The sequence below is a fragment of the Acomys minous genome (genome assembly GCF_964271855.1).
Source record: "Acomys minous genome assembly, chromosome: 11".
Lineage (NCBI taxonomy): Eukaryota > Metazoa > Chordata > Mammalia > Rodentia > Muridae > Acomys > Acomys minous.
Window position 1 is genome coordinate 57,489,698 of NC_140492.1, and position 22,468 is coordinate 57,512,165.

At 46.3% G+C, this 22,468-nt stretch overlaps 1 protein-coding gene across 32 annotated transcripts in view; it reads left to right on the top strand.

The window, feature by feature from the left end:
- Positions 1–22,468, top strand: part of KALRN (kalirin RhoGEF kinase) — a gene marked incomplete at its 3' end in the record, with an annotated part of 605,161 nt that overhangs the window by 350,862 nt on the left and 231,831 nt on the right. For 23 of the 32 annotated variants that reach the window (XM_084802084.1, XM_084802076.1, XM_084802107.1 and 20 more), the window contains exons 17-22: positions 6,773–6,991; positions 9,153–9,302; positions 11,731–11,845; positions 14,820–14,935; positions 15,411–15,533; positions 21,824–22,006. In XM_084802084.1, coding sequence (XP_084658210.1) covers positions 6,773–6,991; positions 9,153–9,302; positions 11,731–11,845; positions 14,820–14,935; positions 15,411–15,533; positions 21,824–22,006 — 906 coding nt within the window. The remainder of the gene's footprint in view (positions 1–6,772; positions 6,992–9,152; positions 9,303–11,730; positions 11,846–14,819; positions 14,936–15,410; positions 15,534–21,823; positions 22,007–22,468) is intronic. The other 9 variants (XM_084802077.1, XM_084802105.1, XM_084802091.1 and 6 more) reach the window with 1 other exon arrangement.

The following is a 22,468-nucleotide window of genomic DNA, read 5'->3' on the forward strand; positions in this document are numbered from 1 at the left end:
GCACCCCCGTCACACTCAAGACCACAGAGTCCAAGGTATCAGGAGCCCTATAGTTACATTTCCAATGAGAATGTTTGCTCCTCGCTGGTGCCCTAAGGCACTGGTACAATGAGATCTTTGCCCAGCACACACCGTGTGCCTGGGGAGAACTACAAAGCTAAAAGGTGACGAGGCTTCCAACTGAACAGAACTCAGAAATGAAAATAAACAGGTGCACAGGTCGGTAGTGAACTGGAAGAACAGGCTTAAACACTTGAATTCTACATTAGAATCCAACTTTTAGCAAGGACCACGCACGTTGCAACAGGCTGTGCCTTATAGTTTGCACGCTGACAGCGGCTGGTCAGTTACGCTGGCAGAGCCATATTTGAAGAATAAACTGCAGCTAGACATTTACCAACTGGGACTTTTTTAAAAAGAAAATTTCACTTAGGATAATGTAATGTTGCCTTGCTTTAAATAATACCTTCAATTATCTTCCTACTAGGACCTTCTCCTCCCAGAGAGACTTTAGCAGATTGCTTCTCGGTGGTGTCTGAGAAAGAATAGAAATAGGGCATAGAACTATATTAAAAACACAATAAGTTCAGCACCAGTGGGGAAAGAGGCGGAGAATAAAAATCTCAAATACTTGTTCCATGTGGTTCATGTAGAACTTTGCCTACTTCTGAGTGAGTGGGAACTACAAAGGGGCTCTTTAAAAATTACCACAAGCCAAAAATTTACATAATGGTGGCCAAAAAATAATGACTTTTAGTTATCCGTGCTCATAAATGTCTTTTAACGCTAGCCTTTTGTAAACTAATATTGATTGAATTGAGACATTTAATTTTCCAGAAGTCATCTCTCATCCATGTAAATAGGGCATTAAAACGAACAATATGATTCCATAAGAGAATTGACATCTTCTTAGGAAGTATTAGTAGTCTGTAAGTGCCGCAGGGATTTGAGGTTGAAAAGCAAACGGTATGATGTATATGCAGTATAAGCAGTTCACCTGCTGTAGAAGAGCTGCCCAGAGGCAAGAAGTCTTAGAGTTCACTGGCACCCCCAACTCGATGGTGGTGGGAGCTCCTCGGGAGAGACCTAGATTGGAGGCACTTAGTGGTCAAGTGTCTATAGCAGTGGTTCTCAACCTGTGGGTCATGACCTCGTTGGGGTCCAAGACCCTTTCACAGGGGTCACATATCAGATAGCCCGCATATCAGATATTTGTATTATATCCCCTAGCAGCATCAAAATTACAGTTATGTAGTAGCAATGAAACAACTGTGTGGTTGGGGGTCATGGGTCACAGCATTAGGAAGGTTAAGAACCACTGGTCTATAGGCTTAGGCAGCAGTGAGGGTTAGGCAACAGACTAGGGCATGGCATGAAGCTGGAGGGGGCGGGGGTGTTAGGCAGAGGTAACCGTGGTCATCCTTCTCCTTGAATAAGAATATTTGGGTTGGGTGATTACATTTCCAGTCCCTTAACCAAATGTCGGACAAATCAGACCAAGTGTCACCACATACTAGAGTACCTCAGTGAGCTTTGAGGAAGAGCAGGTAAATGTCTCCACAGTGTATTAAAATAGTAATCTCCGTATGGCTATGTATGTCATACATATTAATTTGAGGAGATGTCCCTGCATTGTTACATGGTAGGGCCTGGCTAGGGATAAATGTCTCCTTATCCTACCTGGGGTTTGGAGGGTATTGATGCTGAGCTGTAGGTGACTCTAGGGTTGGTGTCTGTGATCTCAAGGACAGCAGAAAAAATGGAATTACTAGAACACCTTGGTAACGGAAGGTCATCAGGCTGCAGTGTAGCTCGATGAACAAGAAGCATAACCAGAATTGTTCATATGCTCCTCAGACAGCCCATGACTGGCTGTAAACTAAGCTTAGACTGAGCTCTGCATCAGGAGAGAAATACTCCAGAGAGGATGCAAGCAATGTTTTGCGTGTGTGTGTGTGTGTGTGTGAGAGAGAGAGAGAGAGAGAGAGAGAGAGAGAGAGAGAGAGAGAGAGAGAGAGAGAGACAGAGAGAGAGAGACAGAGACAGAGACAGAGACAGAGACAGAGTTTGCCTATGTAGATCAGGCTGACCTTGAACTTACTATGTAGCCCAAGCAGGACTCAAACTCATGGCTGTCCTAATGTCTGACCTCCTGAGTGATGGACTACAGCATGTACCACACTACACCTGGCTAGATTTAAGACATTTTAAAGGGAGCTTAGGTGGCCAAGTTTGGCTTTCTAGGTGTGCCAGTGTTACTACTGGTTGTTGTCTGTGGGGTAGGGTTATGATTTGCTTCTTAGAACCTGAGAAAGAAAACTCAAGCGTTCCATAGAGAAAACAGCTATTGGTGAGATGGTGCAATTTGTCGTGTAAACTGAGACATTTTTAAGAGTGAAGGGGAAGCCAGGCGTGGTGGCACATGCCTTTAATTCCAGCACTCAGGAGGCAGAGGCAAGTGGGTTGATGTGAGTTTGAGGCTAGCCTGGTCTACAAAACAAGTCTAGGATAGCTAAGGCTACACAGAGAAACCTGTCTCAAAAAAAAAAAAATGAGTGAAGGAGTTACCAAGTGTAGTGGTTACTCCTATAATCCCAGAACTCCTAGAGGTGAGGCAGGAGGATTGCAAACGTAGCCTGTCTTTGATCATATCTCAAACAAACCAAAAGGAAAAGTGAAAGAGAAGGTCATTGATAATTAAGCTAGAAAATCAGTCAGACAGTGGATGGTCCCGGCCAAGCCAGGATAGGTCTAAGCCTTGCTTTGGTGGTTTCCCTGGAAAGGTCAGAATTTGTACCTAGTACAGCCTTGTTTTCAGGAAACGTCCCCAGAACATTCCTCATAGAGAACCAAGCCGTGCCTCAAAGCAGTGTAGTTTATTAAGCAAACTGAATTCTTATTCGTTAGTGAGCTGGGTTCACTGATATGGCTTCAGAAACTGCGACCTTCATAGAAAGAAACTCAACTTTTAAAACCCATTTTTATGTGAAATCCTCCTGTGCATTTAGGCCTAAATATTATGCCAGAAAAGTGGTTAAAACTGGATAATAAATTCAATTGATTTGGTTCAATTTTCTCGCACTTACACCTACTAAATATGAATGTCCTTGATAATCCACATCTTAAGACTTTAACACTCAATAGGATTAGATGATAAGGAGGGAAAGTAAATGCAAAATAATGACTTCAGCTTAGCAAAGCAAAGATTATGCCACACGGATAAGAAGTTATCATTTAGGAAATTAAAGAGGAAAGGCACACTCAGGACGGATACAGAATAATGAGCTTCAGAGTAAAGGACAGGGTTTATTACATGATGCAAATTATAGGAAAGCTAAGATTACTCCATGCTCTCTGAGGAGTAAAACATTAAAACAGGTTTACAGCGACAGCTCTCCACGGGTTTTACATGGTAAGGGCAGAGGAGATAATTGTCATAAGCACTACCATTCACCTGGAAAGCCTCCTCGAAATGAGAAACACTGTAGATTTCATTCCAGTCCTAGAGAAAAAGTCCTGCGCTGCAAAAGGATATGAGGTTGGGAATAGGTCAAGCCAGAGTCTGGCTTTATCACTGGTTTTGTTGTAGGTTTTGAGGCAAGTCATTGAGCCTACTGTGCCTTGACATCTTACTCTCTTAGATGGAAATAAAATCCACCTAATAGAAGGTCTGTGTGAACCAGAAAAGTCAATACTTAAACCACAGGGCCCAGCACAGGGCACATGCACCCTTGGAGACGTGATAGCCATTTCAATGAAGCCCCCACTGCCCCCTGCTGTAACCTTAGTGGTTACCTGCTAAGCAACAGGAACCCTCCAAGAGTTAGCTAAGTGACAAAGGAGTTCAGGGAAAGGGGGGTTTTCCCTGGGTTTCAGGACATCTGAAAGGTTCACTGAAAGAAGGTAGATCTGAGGCAACGTTCAAAGGACAGATGGGATGTTGACAGGGGCTTGGAGCAATTGCCAAGGATGGGAAGGAGGAGGAGCAAGGCAGGAAGGTTTGGGTCTTGCTTTCAGAGGTTTGGGGTGAAGGTGTAGTTGTTTTTGTGATGCGGTTATGGACCATGTCATGGAAGACTTTTGGGACAGCCACTTCAGACCTAGTTTTGAAGCAATGAGGGAGCCACTGAAGACTTTAGAACTGAGAAAAAGGGGCAGCGCTCCTAAAATGAAAGTTTGAGGGATGAAAATAGTAACAGAAGCGCTCAACTATTCCATCAAATTAAGTGAAAATGTCCTTGAGAAACCAGGGATGTGGCTCAGTGCTTGGCATGTTCAGGACCCCAAGACAGATCCTAGCACCCCAGATGAAAAGAAAGGGAAAAGAAAATGTGAGGAATGGGTCTATGGAGATGAATTAACCATTGATCCTCCATCAGAGTGCATCTGTGCCATGGTGACAGCTTGGGCTGCGTTGGAGGAGTGGGGAGCAGTCACAGGTGAGGGGTAATTGTAGGAGGCAGGGAAAATAAGTAGAAGGAAGCCACCAACATAAGTGGCCAGTGACTTTGAGAGATAGGATTGGGTTCTATCAAGGGCTTGGCCCCAGCTCCTCAGAAGGGTGAGAGGTGGGCTGCCTCGCATCAGAAGACAATTCCAGAGGAAGATCAGACAGTGAGAGGAGGCTTCTTCAAAGAGGAAATAATAGAAGCCAGAGCGGTAGAGAAGGGCTCTGAAGACGTGAGCCGTTAACAAGAGATGGCATTGACACCACTACATCTAGGGAACAAAACAGTGCCAGTAGATCAAAGAAAACCGGGCATTTGTAGGGCTTGCTCTGCTCTTTAGTTTACTTTCCCTAGCTTCGTTTAGCAGCAAGGAGCTCAGCATAGACAGTCATCAGAATTGAGGCCATGCGGGAAGGCAAAGGGATGAAGGGCCTGGGATGCTGGACTAGTGGAGCCCCTGTAGGTTGGGGGCGGGACCACATAGAAGCCTTGTAGACAGGGACTTACTTCCTTGTAAGTAGGAACATACAAGATGATGTCTGATGAGGGTGAAAGGCGGATGTGGTGAGAGTCAGGGAGAGGTTTAGGTAAAAATGAGGGAGGTTGCCTTCAGACCCAAGGAGTGCTGAATAAATCAGCTGTTTAAAATGGTCTCGGCCCTGCTGCCCATGCTGAGTAGAAAAGAAGCCTGGAGTATCACTGTGTTGCTAGCCTCCCTCGTTCACTACCATTAGCTGGAAGGATCCTGTGGCTGAGGACGCAATCCTGGTCGCTTTTCCAAGTCATTAGCACCCTGATGCTCTCACAGACACTGTCCTGGTTAGGGTTACTGTCTCTGTGGTAGAACTCTGTGACCAAAGCATGTTGGGGAGGAAAGGAGAAGGCTTACCCTTCCTCATCACTGTTCATCACTGAAGGAAGTCAGGACAGGAACCCAAGCAGGGCAGGAACCTGGAGGCAGGAGCTGAGACAGAGGCCATGAAGGGGTGCTGCTTACTGGCTTGCTCCTCATGGCTTGCTCAGCCTGCTTTCTTATAGAACCCAGGAGCACCAGCCCAGGGATGGCCATACCCACCATGGACTGAGCCCCTCCCGCATTGATCACTAATTAAGAAAATGTCCTACAGGCTGGCCTGCAGCCCTATCTGTGGAGTCGGTTTCCTAATCGAGGTTCCCTCCTCTCATGACTATAGCTTGTCAAGTTAATATAAAACTGTCCAACAGAGGGTAATCCTATCTGTGTTTTGTCTTATACAGCTTGAACCTCTTTAGGGTTTGTTGTTGTTGTTGTTGTTGTTGTTGTTGTTGTTGTTATTGTTTGGCTACTTAGGCCTCCAGCCAGGCCCCTCCCCCCAACCTCCTGCAGTTAAGGTACCGAACACAGTTCACCATAGCCAGAAACCATAAAGAAAGTGAGGTGCCTATCTCCTAAAAGTCATTGTAAATAACAAAAAGAACCCTGCTTTGAGCTCATTCTTTTTTTTTTTAATTTATCTTTAATTTATATATTCATGTTATGTCTCATTGTAGCCCCCTCCCTCCTGTCCTCCTGGTCCCTCCCTCCTACCCTCTTTCCCCTATTTCCCTTTCCTTCTCAGAAAAGGGGCAACCCCACTGGGCAACCCCACCCACCCACCACCCAGCCAACCCCAGCACATCCAGACACATTGGGACTGAGCCCATAGTTCCTTCTTTACTGCGCTGCACAGTCTTTTTGGTGGAGTCGCTTTGAGGGTGGAGGTGGGGCATGAGAGGTTGCTCTTCAGGTCTCATACCCTATGAAGCTTACTCATTCTATTGGAATCCTTTTCAAGTGATTATTCATGTTTAAGATTGTGCATTGCCAGCTGAGATTTGTATTACATGTGTACGGGGAGGGATGGGGGGATGGTAAGAAAATGCTTACTTAACCTATAAAATGTTGCAGCAGTAATCATTGAAAATTCAGTAATGAGCAACTTTATGATTAGATTTAAAAAGGAGATTAAACTAAGGGGCCAATCAATGACCAGGTTTCTATACAACTCTGTTTCTCTACTGTGTGGACTGAAATATCCTTAAAAATCTAGGGTAATTGAAGAAGAAAGATAAGAACAAGGTCAGAAGATAGGGCCCTGAGAGAGGAGTGAAAATGTATGATTTCCTTTTTTTAAAAAAAAAATGTGCTTTAAAAGACAATAATGTATTAATCATCGTGACAAATGGATCAGTCATTTAAAGCTCTTTAACTTTTCTGCATCTTTCCAATCACACCTCACTCCACCCCCTCCCATATCACACCTGGGCTGCTCCCATGGACCTCTCTCTCCTCCCCTCGTGCCCAGTCCCTCTTTCATGCCACTTCCTTGCAGAAGACGCACCAGAGCGCCCTGCAGGTACAGCAGAAAGCGGAGGCACTGCTCCAGGCTGGCCACTACGATGCCGACGCCATTCGGGAATGTGCGGAGAAGGTGGCCGTGCATTGGCAACAGCTCATGCTAAAGATGGAAGACCGGCTGAAACTGGTCAACGCCTCTGTGGCCTTTTACAAGACTTCCGAGCAGGTGAGGGGGAAGTCCGTGGGCAGGAGCTGAAGGTGAAAGAAGCGCCTTCTGCCTCACTTTATAGTACAGCATCGAAAGCGAGGCACGTCAGCACTAACTTTAGAGCATAAAGCAAAGGCTCGTGGAAACACTGCCATTGGCTTTCTTTCTTTGTTTTTTTTTCCCCCTTTACAGCAAAGGAGCCATGTGATTATCTTTTTCATAAATTTCTCAAGCTCATCAGATCAATATGGAGGTGTCGGAGTAGAAACTGACTGTGCCAAATGCTAGCTTTGAGCGGTAGATCAGTCAGCCATTGTCATAATAATGCTGCGTAACAAACTACCTCCTCACTCTTGATTATATAAATCAGCATTTGTAGCCGAGCAGTGGTGGTGGCACACCTTTAATCCCAGCACTAGGGAGGCAGAGACAGGCAGATCTCTGTGAGTTCGAGGCCAGCTTGGTCCACAGAGCCGAGTTCCAGGCTACACAGAGAAGCCCTGTCTCAAAAACCCAATATAAATAAATAAATAAATAAATAAATAAGTCAGCATTTGTATTCTGCTTAAGTATCTAAGATCCAGCTGATTTCACTGAACCTGATATATCTAGACTCCAAACTGTATGTTGCACGCAGCTTGATCATGTGTCTTTTATCCTTCCTAATCAGCAGCTACTTAAAATGCACACATGGTCAGAAGAACCAAGACGCTATTGGACAAGATCGCTCCAAGCCTTTGATTCTGCCCCATTACAGAACCGGTCTTGAATGCCTTAGTCTTGACATTTCTCCTGTTTTGTTACCTATTTTTATCTCAAGACCTGAGCTTGCCTCTATGCCTTGTGTCTTGCATTAAAAGAAGTGTAAAGGTAGGGGGTAGACAAGTGGCCTCATAATAATCAGGGACAGACTTCTTGTGACGTGGCAAGCATGTGTGGCTATGAGAGGGGACTCTGCCTGCGACCTCATTCATAGCTCAGGGGACATTCTGTCCACACACCGTATCCTGGGGTGAGGCTATAGCTCAGTTAGTGAAGAGCTTGCCTTGCCCCTTGACCAGAATTCCAAGGTCGCCCTTAGCTACATAGCAAGTTCAAGGCCAGCCTGGGCTAGATGAGACCCTGTCTCAAAACCAAACAAATGGACTCTCTACCAAGAGGAGTGACTTTTTCAGAGGAGGCCAAGATGTCAACAGCTATTCTCCCCCGCATCTGTGTTCAACAAATACCCAACACTGTTGGAGGAGCACATAGGGATTCGGGTCTCCGCTCTCTGTTTTTGCCACACTAGGGGCAGAGCCTCTCTTCTTACACATGTGAGGCAAATGCCTGCTGAGTTTTTATTTTCCGTACCCTCCATGCATTGATACCAGGCTACCATGAGACTCCCACTGTAACTGAAACTCTCCTTGAAGTTTCTGTTCTCTTTTGAGGTCATTCATAAGGTCACTCAGCATAGCCTCTCCGAATGTTTATGACTTAAAAAAAAATTTATGTCTTTGAGGCTAACTCAAACGTATTCTCCCTCAGGAAGAAATGTGATTTTATAATAGATGTCCTAAAGATGTCACTGCCTTATGGTAGGACTTTGAACATCTGTCCCTAGGGGAGTTGAAAGATGACTTTTGTTTATGGCCCATAAGTCACACACGAGAGGCAGCTTTCCCCTTTCTCACTGTTTGCGGCTCCTGACTGACAGACAAGTACAGATGCTGAGGCAAGCTATCAGGTATCTTCTCCAAGCCTGTTCTGCATAACTCATAATTATCACACAAGGTTACAACAATACAGCTATACCACATAATATATACATACATGCATGCATATGAATATATGAGACCTATATCACACATGTGTGTATATGTGATATATATGTGTTATGCATGTATATGATATATATGTGTGAGATATATCATGTGTTTTTATATATATTATATATATAGTATATATATATATCATTTTAAAGTCCCCCCAAATACCCAGCAATTTCTTTGTTTCTTGTTCTTCATCATGAGTGGCATTATCAACCCCTACAGCTTCAGCCTTTAGCCATCAGCTGTAAAGAAATCAACAATCCCCATCTCCAGTCACAAGGTTCTTAAAATATCTCTTCAGAGTACCCCAAGAGCAGTGGCTGCTCTGAACCTCCAGGCTGAACTTCTCTTCCGTGGTTCACCAGGTGTGCAGCGTCCTGGAGAGCTTGGAGCAGGAGTACCGGAGGGACGAGGACTGGTGCGGCGGGCGAGACAAGCTGGGGCCGGCAGCAGAGATGGACCACGTCATCCCACTCCTCAGCAAGCACCTGGAACAGAAGGAGGCCTTCCTGAAGGTCAGAGCGCACTGCCACACGAGGTCTCAGATCCCAGCCTGGCTCTCTCCTTCCACCAGCCAGCACCCTCCTTCACCAGGGCTCCCCGCCTCTTATGTCAAGAGGGGAGAGAGAGGCTGGAGACATCCCTCCTGGTTAATTCGTAAAGTCCTAAGACTAAACTTTAAGTATTCACTTCTTTTTTGACACGTTTCGTGTCATCGGGTATTGTCGCCACTGCCGTGTTAGAATACTCCAGTATCACATGGCTATGGTCATATGCTTTTACTCACTTATGTCCAGTTTACAAAAAATAATTGGCTAATTTGTTTCTTTTGTGGTGCTAGGGATTGAACACAGCGCCTCGCCCCTGTTAGGCAAACACTCTGCCACTGAGCAATAGCCCTAACCCTAACTATTTATCAACCTAGCAATTTTCAATTAACAATAAATATTACGATGTTTGTTCTCCTATGAATGGCAGAAGCACGTTTCCCCAAGGCTTCTGATATGACCCTAATGTCTCAGGGAAAAAACCAGCCCTGTTCTATAAGGGCTTTTAGAGGTGAAGGTAGTCCTTCTGACTGGCCCCCAAGCAGTGGGCTTCCTGATTCAGGCTGGTCTACAGGCTCCACTCACACCAAAACCTCACACTTCCACTTTCTTCCTTAGGGGTTTCTCAGAGGATGAAAGTGAATGTGTGTGCCTTGACACCACTGGAGCCACACTTCTGTAACTAGCTGCCTTTCTCATTAGAGCTCTTCTCCTCTTGAGCACCAGATCTTTCTGTTCTTTTCTTAAGACTCCCCACCCCCATGCACCCCCCCTCCTTCCTTCTGTCTGATAGCCGCACAGGTATTTTTCAGAACCCCAAATTAGCAGCTTATAATAATACAGATAAGTAGACATTTTCCCATACAGAGCTTAAAATAATTTACAAGCTCCTCTGTGGCAAAACTAAAATGAAAACAGTTGAAGGAGCAAGTGAAGCGCTTTAAGTAGAGTTCTAAACATGTTGCTAGGGACTGGGATTGGTTAGGGAGAAGAGTGTCTGTCTCGCGAGCATGAGAACCCGGGGTTTGGCTCTCAGGCGTCCTTGCGCTCCATGTCCCCAGCACTGTGGAGGACAGAGAATGGAGGCTCACTGGGCCTTGCTGGCTGGCAGCCCAGCTCTGGTTCTGTTAGAGACACTGTCTCAATAGAGTAAGGTTGACGGTGATGGGATGGGACACCCAACCTCCTACTCTGCCCTCCTCACATGCATGTATGGGCACGTATACCCACACATACCTGTGCAGCACACCACAAATGCACACACAGAGAGAAAAGTCAAGATTATTTCTTCATAAAATTAAATGATTCTTTTCAAGAAGAAAGAAGACCATCTTGGCTGATGTTTTTCATGTATTCCTCAAGCTGTGGAGAAAAGCTCCCCATAACTGTGGGGGATCCTCTGCCCATCAGACAGTGTGTGGCTTTCTGTTTATTCTCATTTATTGGGCAATCTACAGTCTTTACCCTTAGACCTTCACTAATGCCTTTCAGTTCGTTAGCCTTTGAGTTCCTGGGCCCTTTGATGCTAACTTTTATGTTATCATAAAAGTATATAATTTAAACGTTATATTTATTATGTAACAATCATAATTATAAAATTTCTATCATCAAAAACTAAATATAAGAAGATTTTAAAATTTAACAACTTGATCTACAGATGATTTATTAATTTAAGATTAGGAATCAAATACGTGCTAGTTTTATAGCTATGGAGAAAACTGAGTTTTAGAGAAATTCATAAATTATATATGAGCTCAAGGGACACTAGAAATACTCTGTCAGGAGATCTGGAGTCTAGAACTGAAGTGCTTCCTTCCTGCTGCTCTTCCCAGCCCTCGGTCCTACTCATGAGGACAATGTGACCTGTCCCTTCTGCCAGCCCCTGCTGATGGGAGCCTTCAGTGGCTCTGACCCTCTCCCAACAGCAGAGTTATTTAGTTAAGGGGGACATGACTGGCAGTAAAATACATTGGAGAATTGTTGACGATTTCCATTTAGGTTTAGAGTTATGTTCTCAAGTGTGTTTGCTAAATGTGCTGTGCTAAAGTGGGTTTCTGTTCCCTGGGCTTTCACGTAAGAGGCAATCTTGCAGAAGACCCAGTCAGGGCATGAATGTTAGCCATGCCCAGTCAGCACGGAGAGCATGAAGGGCCAGGTGTCTTCTGATTTCCGGGAAGCCCTTGGTGAAGGCGGAGCTTAGAGCACGAACCTTCTAAATTGGGTTTAGAGTCCGCAACGTGAACCGGAAGTGACCTCCAGAGCTCCGCTCCCTTGGATGCTTCCGGAATTTGATCACTATCAATTCCTTAAAGCCTTCTAAAAAGGCACCTCTTCTTCTGTCTTGAATCCCATGTGCCGACTAGAGACATGGCCTTACCCCCTTTGTCTCTCTCAGGCCTGCACTCTGGCACGGCGGAATGCTGAGGTGTTTCTTAAGTACATCCACAGGAACAACGTGAGCATGCCCAGTGTTGCCAGCCACACCCGGGGACCTGAACAGCAAGTAAAGGGTAAGTGAGAGGCCTATTGGGCCACACATCACTTTAGTTGCATGGATGAAAGGCCCGGCCCCATCTTCTCCCACAACAGGCCATGTATCTAGCTCACAAGTTCACAAGTTCTCCTAGGCTTCTCGTTTAAGAAGAAACAGTCTAGTGTGGAGTGGTGTAAAACCAGCCCTGGTGGTTCAGTCAGTTTCTTAACATGCAGAAAGATTTTCCCAAGTTTCTTTCTTTCTTTCTTCCTTTCTTTCTTTCTTTCTTTCTTCCTTTCTTTCTTTCTTTCTTTCTTTTTTTTTTTTTTCATTTTTTTTCCCATTTATCTTCCAGTCTTGGCCCACACGGCTTAGTAGAAAGGTTATCTAAACATTTGCTACTCAAAACATGGTGTCCATTTCATCAACATTGATATCACTTGGAAGCTAATACAAATGGAATTTCAGGCTCACTCAGATCGCCAGTCAGAAGCTGCGTTCTGTGTGCATGTAGAATTTGCGTTATGACTATGCTAGGTCATCTTTACTATGTCTGAATTCTGTAAATCCTGTGAGAATACGAAAAGCAGCATAGATCCCTTAAAATTGCTTTCCGTCTGAACACATGTGGCCACATTTTCATTTCATTCCCTCAGTGTTCACTCTTACTATACAGAAATTAGCCTTCACGTGGGAAACGAGTTTTACACACATCCTCTTGTCCGGTTAGAAAGTCACAGCCTGGAGACTAAGGCCAGGAAGAAGGCTTGTGCTGGCATGGAGCGAGGGGTGAGCCAGGCTTAGGGACCCCCACGGTCAGAGAGTGGATCGGTGGTCGGCTTTAGATAGAGTGCTTTTCCCTGATCAGATAAGAGTCAAGGTGATCCAGCTCACCTAAGGAATTAAACAGAAGAGGAGCCTGAGCTCCTTCCCCACATGTTATTTCGCCTCTGAATGAGGCCCTGTGGGTGGCTGGCTCCGTGTCTTCTCTTCTTCCAGCACGTTTCAGAGCATATGTTCCGACTCCTGCAGATGGCTGCTTGGGTGAGGCCAACTGCTGAGAGACCGCACTCCCACCCACACTGTATAGGACAGGCACCTAGGGCGGGGTGGACAGACCTCCATCTGTGGAAGCTCTCAGGCAGCGGGGAGAGTGGCACCTGAAGGTCTTACAGGAGCTCCCCAAGATTTGGCTTGATTGTGTTGGCTTTGCAGAGCTGTGATGAGCAAAGCCCTGCTGACAGGGCACAAACACTAGGCAAACAAAAGCTTATTCTACCCTTGCCTAGCAGAAGCAGACACTGGAGGGGAGACCTATCTCCCCTTCATCTGCTGCCTGGATCTGAAGCCAGGGCCATTTATTTTAGGCATTTAATATGGGAGCAGATGGCTGAGTAACAACCAAAGCTTCACTGTTGCTCACTATGAGTATCTATTGTCCTGGGGATGGTATGTTACATCACACCATCCGCTGCTGTGGCCAAGCTCAGCAGTGCAGTACTTGGATGTGGGCCCCAGATGTTAGCAACGGTTCTTGTCTGTTCATTCTGAGTCCCGAGTCCAAGGTACAGTAGTTTCCCCCAAGAGTTCCTGCCATGATGCTAACTGAGAGGCAAGGGGTAGGTCAAGCCAACAGGCACATTTCAAGGTCCTGTTTATGTCATCTTGGTTAACAACCTCTTCATCAGAGCAAGTCACTTGCCTGAGGTCAGTCTGAGAGTGAGTATGCTTGACCTCTCTAGGAAGGAGCTGAAAGTTCTGTGCTGAAGATACAGGGAGTAAGCTGCTGAGGCCCAGGCACTGCTCAGCCTACTGGGGCATGGACAGAGTCTGTCCTTAGAGTCAAACCTCCAGGCACAGAGCAGGGGAATTAAAGAATAAGTAAAATCAACAAAAACTAGTCAGAACAAGCACTGCAGTTTGAGTTGTGCCATCTTGGCAAAGTACAGCAATGTATATTTTACATCCTCCAGGGACCCCGGAGACTGAAGGTCGCTAGGGATGTGGTCTCAGGTCAAAGGATCCTGCTTAAGTTCACTCTTTCTAGTCTGAATGAGCCTGCACAAGTTGCTGGTCTTCCCTCACTTTCCTCATCGGCCAAGTGGGGACCATAAAGATACATGCACCATGAGTATTATAAAAATGTGCCTGGGACATAATGAATGCTTAATAAACATTGTTACCTATATCCTCACTAGCGTGTGTTTTACCAGCATTGACTAGTTTGCAGAAAACAAGAAGCAGATACAAAACACAGTAAATGTGTCTGCAGAGAGCACACTTATTTAAATCACTCTAGGAATCAATCAAGGTAACCAGATAGTGCTTAGAGACGTAAGGAGACGAATGGCATGTACTGGATGCCCATCGTGGCTCCTTTGATGTACTGAGAACCTTACATATATTCTCAAACGTAGTATCATTAGCGGAGACACAGAAGAGCTGTCAGCCTTCCTTAGGATCAGGTCAAAAGCTGTGTAGAGTTTGGGCCTAAGGCAACTTTAGCCCTGTTGCAGCCCCGCTTCCAACCACGATTTGCTTAGAAGCTCATGGCTGTGGCTCTGCTGCTAAAGTGCGGTGTGTCTGAGAGTGCGGCTCATTCTGTGAGCTGGCCGTACGTCTTCCCAGCCTTCTCAGTACCGCTCAGCTCCTGCCTCGCCTCCAGAAGCTCCTCAGGATTGTCCTAGCAGAGCCACCCATGCTTGCTGGGCTCCATATCTGATGTGTCAATTGTTGTCTCTGGGGCTCACGTTCCAAAGTCTCTTACAATAAGTACTGACTAGTATGAAGAGAATCCGGCTCGCGGCCTTATATTGACAGAAGCCTCAGAAACGGGCCCTCACCATGCTGTCCCCACTCTTGGTGCCTTCTGGGGAGCTGTATCTATCTCCAGCTTTTATTCCCTTTCTCCTGATGCTGCTGGCTTACAAGTCCCCTTGCTGGTGGGCCTGAGGTAAGTGGGACTTTGCTTAGAACCTTGCCGTGATGCCGCTCACGTCCTCTACCCACAGCCATCTTGAGTGAGCTCTTGCAGAGGGAGAACCGCGTCCTGCACTTCTGGACCTTGAAGAAGCGGCGGTTAGACCAGTGTCAGCAGTATGTGGTTTTTGAGCGCAGCGCTAAGCAGGTATGTCAAGACCTCCCTTGGCTTTGCTTCACTGCTGAGCAGAGTGCAGAGGTCAGCAGTAGCGGGCAGCGTTAATTCGAGGAGCAGAGGGTGACAGGATAAGGGAGAACAAGTTTCCCGTTTGTCAGTAATTTGGATTTTTCTAGGCATTCAGTCTTGAGTTTGACACTAGGAGATACGAGAGGCAGAACAGGTGTTCCCTGGGTCTGAGCTATGATAGCCTCCAGTTTATACATAGATACTAACTGGGTCTGATAGATGATAGCCCCACGTTTACTGCTCTGTGGTGGGCTGTTCCAACTCGAAGGAGAACCTCCATAAGTTTAAAAAAAAAAAAAACCCTTCCTCGGAGCTGCACGCCTACTATCCTGTCACATTTCCTGGGTCCCAAACCTTAAGCCTTCCTCCTCGTGTGGCGCGCCCGCCCACTGACAGCTGCCTTCTGAGGGACTGGTGGTGGCGTTTCCTCCTACAGGCGCTAGACTGGATCCAAGAAACAGGAGAATATTACCTCTCAACACATACCTCCACTGGAGAGAGCATGGAGGAGACTCAGGAGCTGCTGAAAGGATATGGGGAATTCAGGGTGCCCGCCAAGGTAGGAAGTACCCCAAGCCCTTCCCCGAGTCCTCCCAGCATACCCAACCCCTCTGTGGGCAACTTTACACTATGGAAACAAGAGCAGCCTCTGTACACAGAAATGTGCAGCCTTGGTGGCACAAGGAGAGTATGTTTGGGACTGCCTCCTTTGGACCCCAAGTTTTCCTCAAATTATATCTCCAAATAGGATGTCAGTTACTAATACACTCCACCACCATGCTCCAGATTCTGGGGTCTCCTTTGTTCTCTCAGACCAGATAAGGTGAAAGGGCACACTCATGTAAAACTGCACAGACGTTATAAACAATGTCTGGGGGTAGCCTTCTCTTGGTCACTGTGACGTGTTGTCATCTACAAATGCATCGGGCTATCTGTGTGTGTTTCTGGGGATGCCCGAGGCCTGGGGATTGCGGGTTAGACATACCTAAGTTCTATATGTGTCTACATATTCTTAACATTTAAATGCCTTGGAGAGTACAGCTTATGGGATGGGAGAGGAACTCAAGAAGTAATGAAAATCCAGGGTGCCTACCAAATAGGATGTTTCATGGTATGGAAGTAAGAGCAGTCACTGTATACAACACTGACAACACTGTGTGTTGGGAAGCCACTAAGGACAGGCTCCCAAAATGGTGACTTCCCAGTTTTCGGACTTATTTCCATTTGTCCTCTGACCTGCTAGTGACCAGGTTAGGTGTTGGGGGAGCAAGCTGTCCACACCTCCACGAGCTTGTCTCGTTTACACTGAGGGAGCAGGGGTGCTGTAATGGAAGAAAACCTGACTCATGCCAGTTCTCACAGCCATCACTTGACATGAGGACCCTTGTTTTGAATGAAAAGATGATGTGTCATAGACCTCTCTTCGCAGTACCTTATGGATCTGCCAGCTTTCCTGAGCCAATATTTGAAAGCAGTTACCCATATTATGACTCTGCTGTGAACTCAGTGCTGGGCAGGTAGCCCTGAACTGTTGGGAGTTTGGGGGCGGTTTGCCGGCTGTGAAGAGCTGTTGAGTTCAGATGGGATGGTCATCTCAACACCAGCTAGGGAAATGGCACAGAAAAAGTAACAGATGAACAGAACCCTGTTCAAATCCAAAAGTGGTTTCTGGGGTCACCAGTGTGGGTCTATCTGCCCCTCTCCTAATGGTGTCAAAAGGGACACATTACAGGATGAATGCTATCAGCCGCACGTGCTTGGGTGGGACCAGAGTCTGTTTACAAACCAAGTGGAAATGCAGAGAACTCAGTCACGTTAGTTGATCCTTTACCATGTGCTCCATAGCTTTGTCATCTTCCATCCATCATTTCTGCCCTACACTGTAGCGGCTTCTGCTTCAATAGATTGTAATCTCTAGGCCTTTCCTTCCTTTTCGTCCATGCTACTCCTCTTGTCTTTAAAGGGTCACCTTGGCCCAGCACCCCTCCATTCAGGAACTTTAATGGCTGCCCATGCCTTCAGGCCCCAGGCCCCCCCACATCACAGCTCCCTCGTTGGTTGTTTCTTTGTACTAGCTCGGGCTTCAGCAGAGTTGGATGCACTTTCTTGCTCTCCAAGAGATCCATCCCATAATTTTGCCTCACTGCCACATCCATACAAGTTTCCCACCTAAAATAGTGTCCCTTCTCTCTAGTTTGTGCTTTGGAAAGAAGCCCACCTTTATGGTCCAGTGCCACCTCTTCTAGGGTCCTGTCTACCTCAGAGCCCTCTCCGGCTGCGCTCTCAGCCACCATGTGCATAGCCTTCTGGGAACCGGCGCAGGCCATGCTTTCTCCAAGAGTCTCCATGGAGTGATGTCCCCTACAATATCCCTGAAGACAAGAACCCCCGTTATTCACCTAGTGTTCCCCACGTTACCTCATGCAGCTAATGTCTTGAAGGGAGGTCACAGGCACACGTGAACATTAGGGATCTCGGGTAGCTTTCAGAAGGACTACCCTCAAGCCTAGTTTAACATGGCTGTTGTAATGTGGCTCTCCACTTCCTGTCTTCCTCCCAGCTGAACGATGTCTGTCGGTAGTTGCTGTGTTCCCTTCTAGCACCTTCTCCACCTCAGAGTTATTTGTGTCAGAATGCTTACTGGCTAACAGCTTGGGTGAGGAGCCTCTGACTGAAGCCCCCTGCCCCACCTCAGAGGCAACTCTTAGCTCCCCCGAGGTGAACTACTTTTAACCAGTCAGTTCTGGCTTTTGGTGTTTATAGCCAGTGAAATGAACTTGGCAGGGAAAGGGAACTGACCTTGAGTGACAGAGAAGAAAGATAGTGGCCCTCACAATTGAATAGTGCAACAAGTTATACTGAATTATTACTCTCTGCCTCAAAGAAGAGATCAAGGCGACGAGACACTGAATATAGGAAGGCAATTTTATATAAGAACCTTCAAATTTAAGAATAAAAATGAGACCGAGATTTGGCGGAGGTAAGAACACACAATTGCACATTGTGGTGCACCTATAGGTGATCTGGTTAGAAGAAAACAAATTATACTTTCTACTGTTTCAAAAATTACAGGGGAAAAGGCGCTTAATGACAGGGAAGCTGAACTCAGCATCTGACAGAACGCCATTTCTTCTAAAAAACAAAGTCATTTTTAGATTTTTTTTCTTTCCCTTTTACAATCCAGTGGATTTTTTTTTTTTTTTAGTATATTCACAAGCTCATATAATGATTGCCACAGCTGAGTTCCAGAAACCCCATACGCATTAGGAGTTAACTAGTCAGCTCCTCCTCTCCTCAGGCGTGGGCCCATGCCATGCATTTTATAGAAATAAAATCATTCGAGGTGTGACCTGTGTCTAGCTTTTTCCCCTTAGCATGATGTTTTCAGCATTCACCCGTGTTTTAATGTGTGTCAGCACCTCATCCTTTTTTGATGACTAAGTAATATTTCATTACACAGATCTAGCTTTATCATTTATCTGATGGTTATTTACTTACTGTTTATTGCATGGGTAATATTTAGTTTGGAGGTTTTTATGAATAATGTTACTATTTACACTGCATGCAAGTTTTGTTTGAGTTTATTCTTTCACTTCTCTTACATGTATATGAGAGTGCTGTGGCTAGGTCATACTGTGCCCCTCTGTGTAATTTTGAGGAATTTGCAGTTCCAAAGCGGCTCTCACCAGCAGTGTGTGCCGTGCTGTCTGTCTTAAGGAGTGTGAGAGAACAGGGAGACCCACTGTGTTACCCACTCTGACTCAAATGGTCCTCCTGTTTCTGCCCCTACTCTGGACTTTCCCTGCCTTTTTTCTGTGTTTTCACTTCAATTCTACAACCCACCACCTGATCCCAGTCTCCATAGTTCAGATCACCAGAAAACACCCTCAGCTCAGTTGTCATGCTGTCAATGTCCCCTTTTAAACAGATTTTTTTTTAAATATCCAGGACACACCTAAACAGTAATCTGCCTTCTACTGGTGAGCTGCCCTTGTGGGACAAGTTTTGACCTTTGATCTCATCAGCGGCAGCCAGGAATGGGACAAGTCACATTCAGATTGTATTTAGTGGGGGCTATGGCCATGGTTGGTGTCCCATTGGGCTGACTGTTCTGGCTTTGCTCACCCTTAAACATTAGATTTAGCATACACACACACACACACACACACACACACACACACAAACACACACACACACACACACACCGCCACTCACTTCTAGACAGTGAAGATAGACGAGAAAGGCAGAACACTCAGCTTTCAAGCCTACTGAGGAGGACACATAGGTAACTACACCAGACACACGCTGAGATAGAGGTCTGTACATGGGACTGTGGGTGTATTCCCACCTGTCTGCAGGGGGCTACTTGGCTGAGGGCAGGACACACAGGCACCATTCCCACCACGGATGGGGATGACATCCAGCACGGCTGTGGTTTAAGAGTGGAGACCCTCGGAGATGGGCCCAGGTGGGGTAGAGCTTGACCACACTGCTGACTGTTCGCTCCTCATCCTCCAGGAAGACACAGGGTAATCTCAGTCACAGGCTTTCTCTTTATTGATCCCAATCAATGCCTTCCGATTCAGGTCCCACTAGCAGAACAGCCACCACCTGGCTGCAGTCACCATCTTCAGTGAAGTCACCTTACCAGGAACAGAGAAGAGTGACTTTCAACACTTTTATATAAAAAGGGAGGTTTCTTGATTATTAGAACAAAAAATCAGGCACTTTTAAGAAAAATAACCAGCAATAACAACAACAACAACAAAAATTCTCCCACAGGAGAAAGATTTTTTTTTTTTAACCCTAAGAGAAATGATGTGCAAATCTTGAGGATCCCAGGCGTCTTGCCCTCCCCAGTTCCTGCAGTAGTTACTGCTTCTGTTTCGTGGTGGAGGGATGTTCCTCCCACCCTCACACCTACCTCTTCTCTCCCATTCCGACGCCCTTCCAGGCCTTGACTCTCAGCCCCTGGCCAGCCCAACACTGTGACAGGAGCTGCAATCTTGGTTTCTACTTTTCAGTCTTGGACTTAGCCTCTGAGTCGCTCCTCTTGTGTTGGAACTTTCTGGAACACACAGCAGCTGGGGAGTACCTGCCAGTCCCCCTAGCCAAGACTCAGCTTCCTTCTCTTGAGCTTTTTTTTTTTTTTTTTAAGATTTATTTTATGTATATGAGTACACTGTCTTCATGCACACCAGAAGAGGGCAGCAGATCTTTTACAGATGGTTGTGAGCCACCATGTGGTTGCTGGGAATTGAACTCAGGACCTCTGGAAGAGCAGCAAGTGCTCTTAACTGCTGAGCCATCTCTCCAGCCCCTCTCTTGAGCTTTTTAACCTCAGGCTCGCGCTTTCCAGCCGTACCTGTGGCCCCAGCCCTGCTGGCTGCAGGTTTCTTTCCCTTGGCGTCGCATGTATCAGCTTTCTCACCCATAGTCTTGCAGTCTGGGAAAGATCTGCTCTTTTCAACTGCAACGCCCATGATCTTTCTGCCTCGCTCCTTGTTTCCTCCCTAAGAGCATGGTCCAAACTTTGGACCTCCTTTTCTCAAAAGAACATTTTCCTTATAGCAAATTATTTAAATGTTACTTCCGTTTCCTTAAGATTTCCCAGGTATTTCTGATAAATTTTAGCTTCAAAATCCAAACTTATGCTAAAAGGTGAGCAAGCGTTTGCTGCGCTCAGCACCTGTTTTCCCTGTCTTACCCTGCAGGCTTCCCCTGCCTTCTCGTGCGGCTCTGCCTTCATCTTCTCCTTTGTAACGTCCCTCTGTTACAACACACTTCTCACTTTGACATTCAATTACATGATGCCCCGAGCTGTCAGCTATTTTGTATGAAAATCTTGTCCCCTCTGGAGATTTTAGATAGGGACAAATGAATATCTTTTTTTTTTTTTTTATCTTTTACTTTATTTCTCCTTTTGTTTATCCTCCAAGCCCTACCCACAGCTCTGCAGAGAGCTGTCAACAGAGGAGATGCTAGACACGTTCTTGGTACAAATGAAGTTAACCCAACACATGTCAGAATTTTGCCTGGTTAGCCCTGTAATAGGCGCCGACTAAGTTCACCCTTTTATCTCCCTCGAACAGAAAGAGAGAGGAAATCTCACAGTAAAGCAGACAGAAGCCTGCTAGTTAGGTTCGTCAGATCCTAGCCCGTGCCAGCTTACGTGATGTTTCATGGTGCCTGCCTCGGGTACCGACTCAGAGGCAGATGCTGCTGCCACTACTGATGCTGAGCTGAGCCTGGAGTATTTGCCCCTGGCTCACAGAGACTTGTCTATCTCTCTCTCTGCATGCTTCTTTTAAAACTCAGATGAGTCTCAGATGTGGTGATAACATGGCCTTGTGAGGACTTCCCCCTTAGAACCTTTAACTGTCTAGAAATCTTTGGAAAGGGTAGGGCCTCAGAAGCCCCACCCATCCCCCATGATGGAAAGCCAATAGGCCCAATGTTGTGCAGCTTGCCTTTAGGTGGTCACAGCTGCTGACAGCCTGAGAGAGTAGTGGCCACACCACACCTGGGAGACAGTGTTTCACTGCACAGGTTCTTACAGCGACTCCAGTGGGCACCTGCCACATTCTGGGCATGTTCTACATAGTACACGTCATTGGCCCATTAATGTTCGCAATAGCTGTATGAAGCAGGCACTATTATGATTCCTATTTTGTGGGTAAGGAACTGACAGGGCATAGGAAATTTCAATAATTTGCTCCAGGCCGCTCAAAAGTGGCCATGCAAATGCAGGCCTCAGCTGAGAGGTTACCTATGGCTGCCAAGCAGAACGGAGTGGGGCTCGGGGCAAAAGAATGCGACCCAGTAACGTTAGGCCATCTCTCGGGGCAGCAAACGAAAGAGAAGGTGAAGCTTCTGATCCAGCTAGCGGACAGCTTTGTGGAAAAGGGCCACATCCACGCCACAGAGATCAGGAAGTGGGTGACCACGGTGGACAAGCACTACCGAGATTTCTCCCTGAGGATGGGGAAGTACCGGTACTCCCTGGAGAAAGCCCTGGGAGTCAACACAGAGGTACGTAGGAGATGCTGCCCATGGGAGCTGCTGCTACCCTAACCCCTCCCACTCAGGGCCACTGGCCTCATCTCCTTCGATGGAGCATGTTTCCAGGGCAGTCCTTCTGAGCGGCAGACCCCATGAACCGAGTGCCTTTTTAATGGGTTTGGGGGACCTTCCTGAGCCAATCGTCTCAATACCCATGATTAATGTTCTCTGTACTGCAGAACTGGCTGGCCAGGAGCAAGGCCTATGAATACAAAGCCCCTTTATCTTGGTCTCATCAGTATTATCATCTAACCAATTATGTTAATGAGCCCAAGATTAGAGTCCCTCCTATGTATACGAATGATTTTGAGGAATAAGGGCCACAGTGTGCGTAAAGGCTCTTCGACATTTCAACTAAGAGAAGGTACCACGTTCCATGAAGCAAAGGAAGACTGACTTTTAATCTCTTTTTTATAATAGAGGTCGTTAACC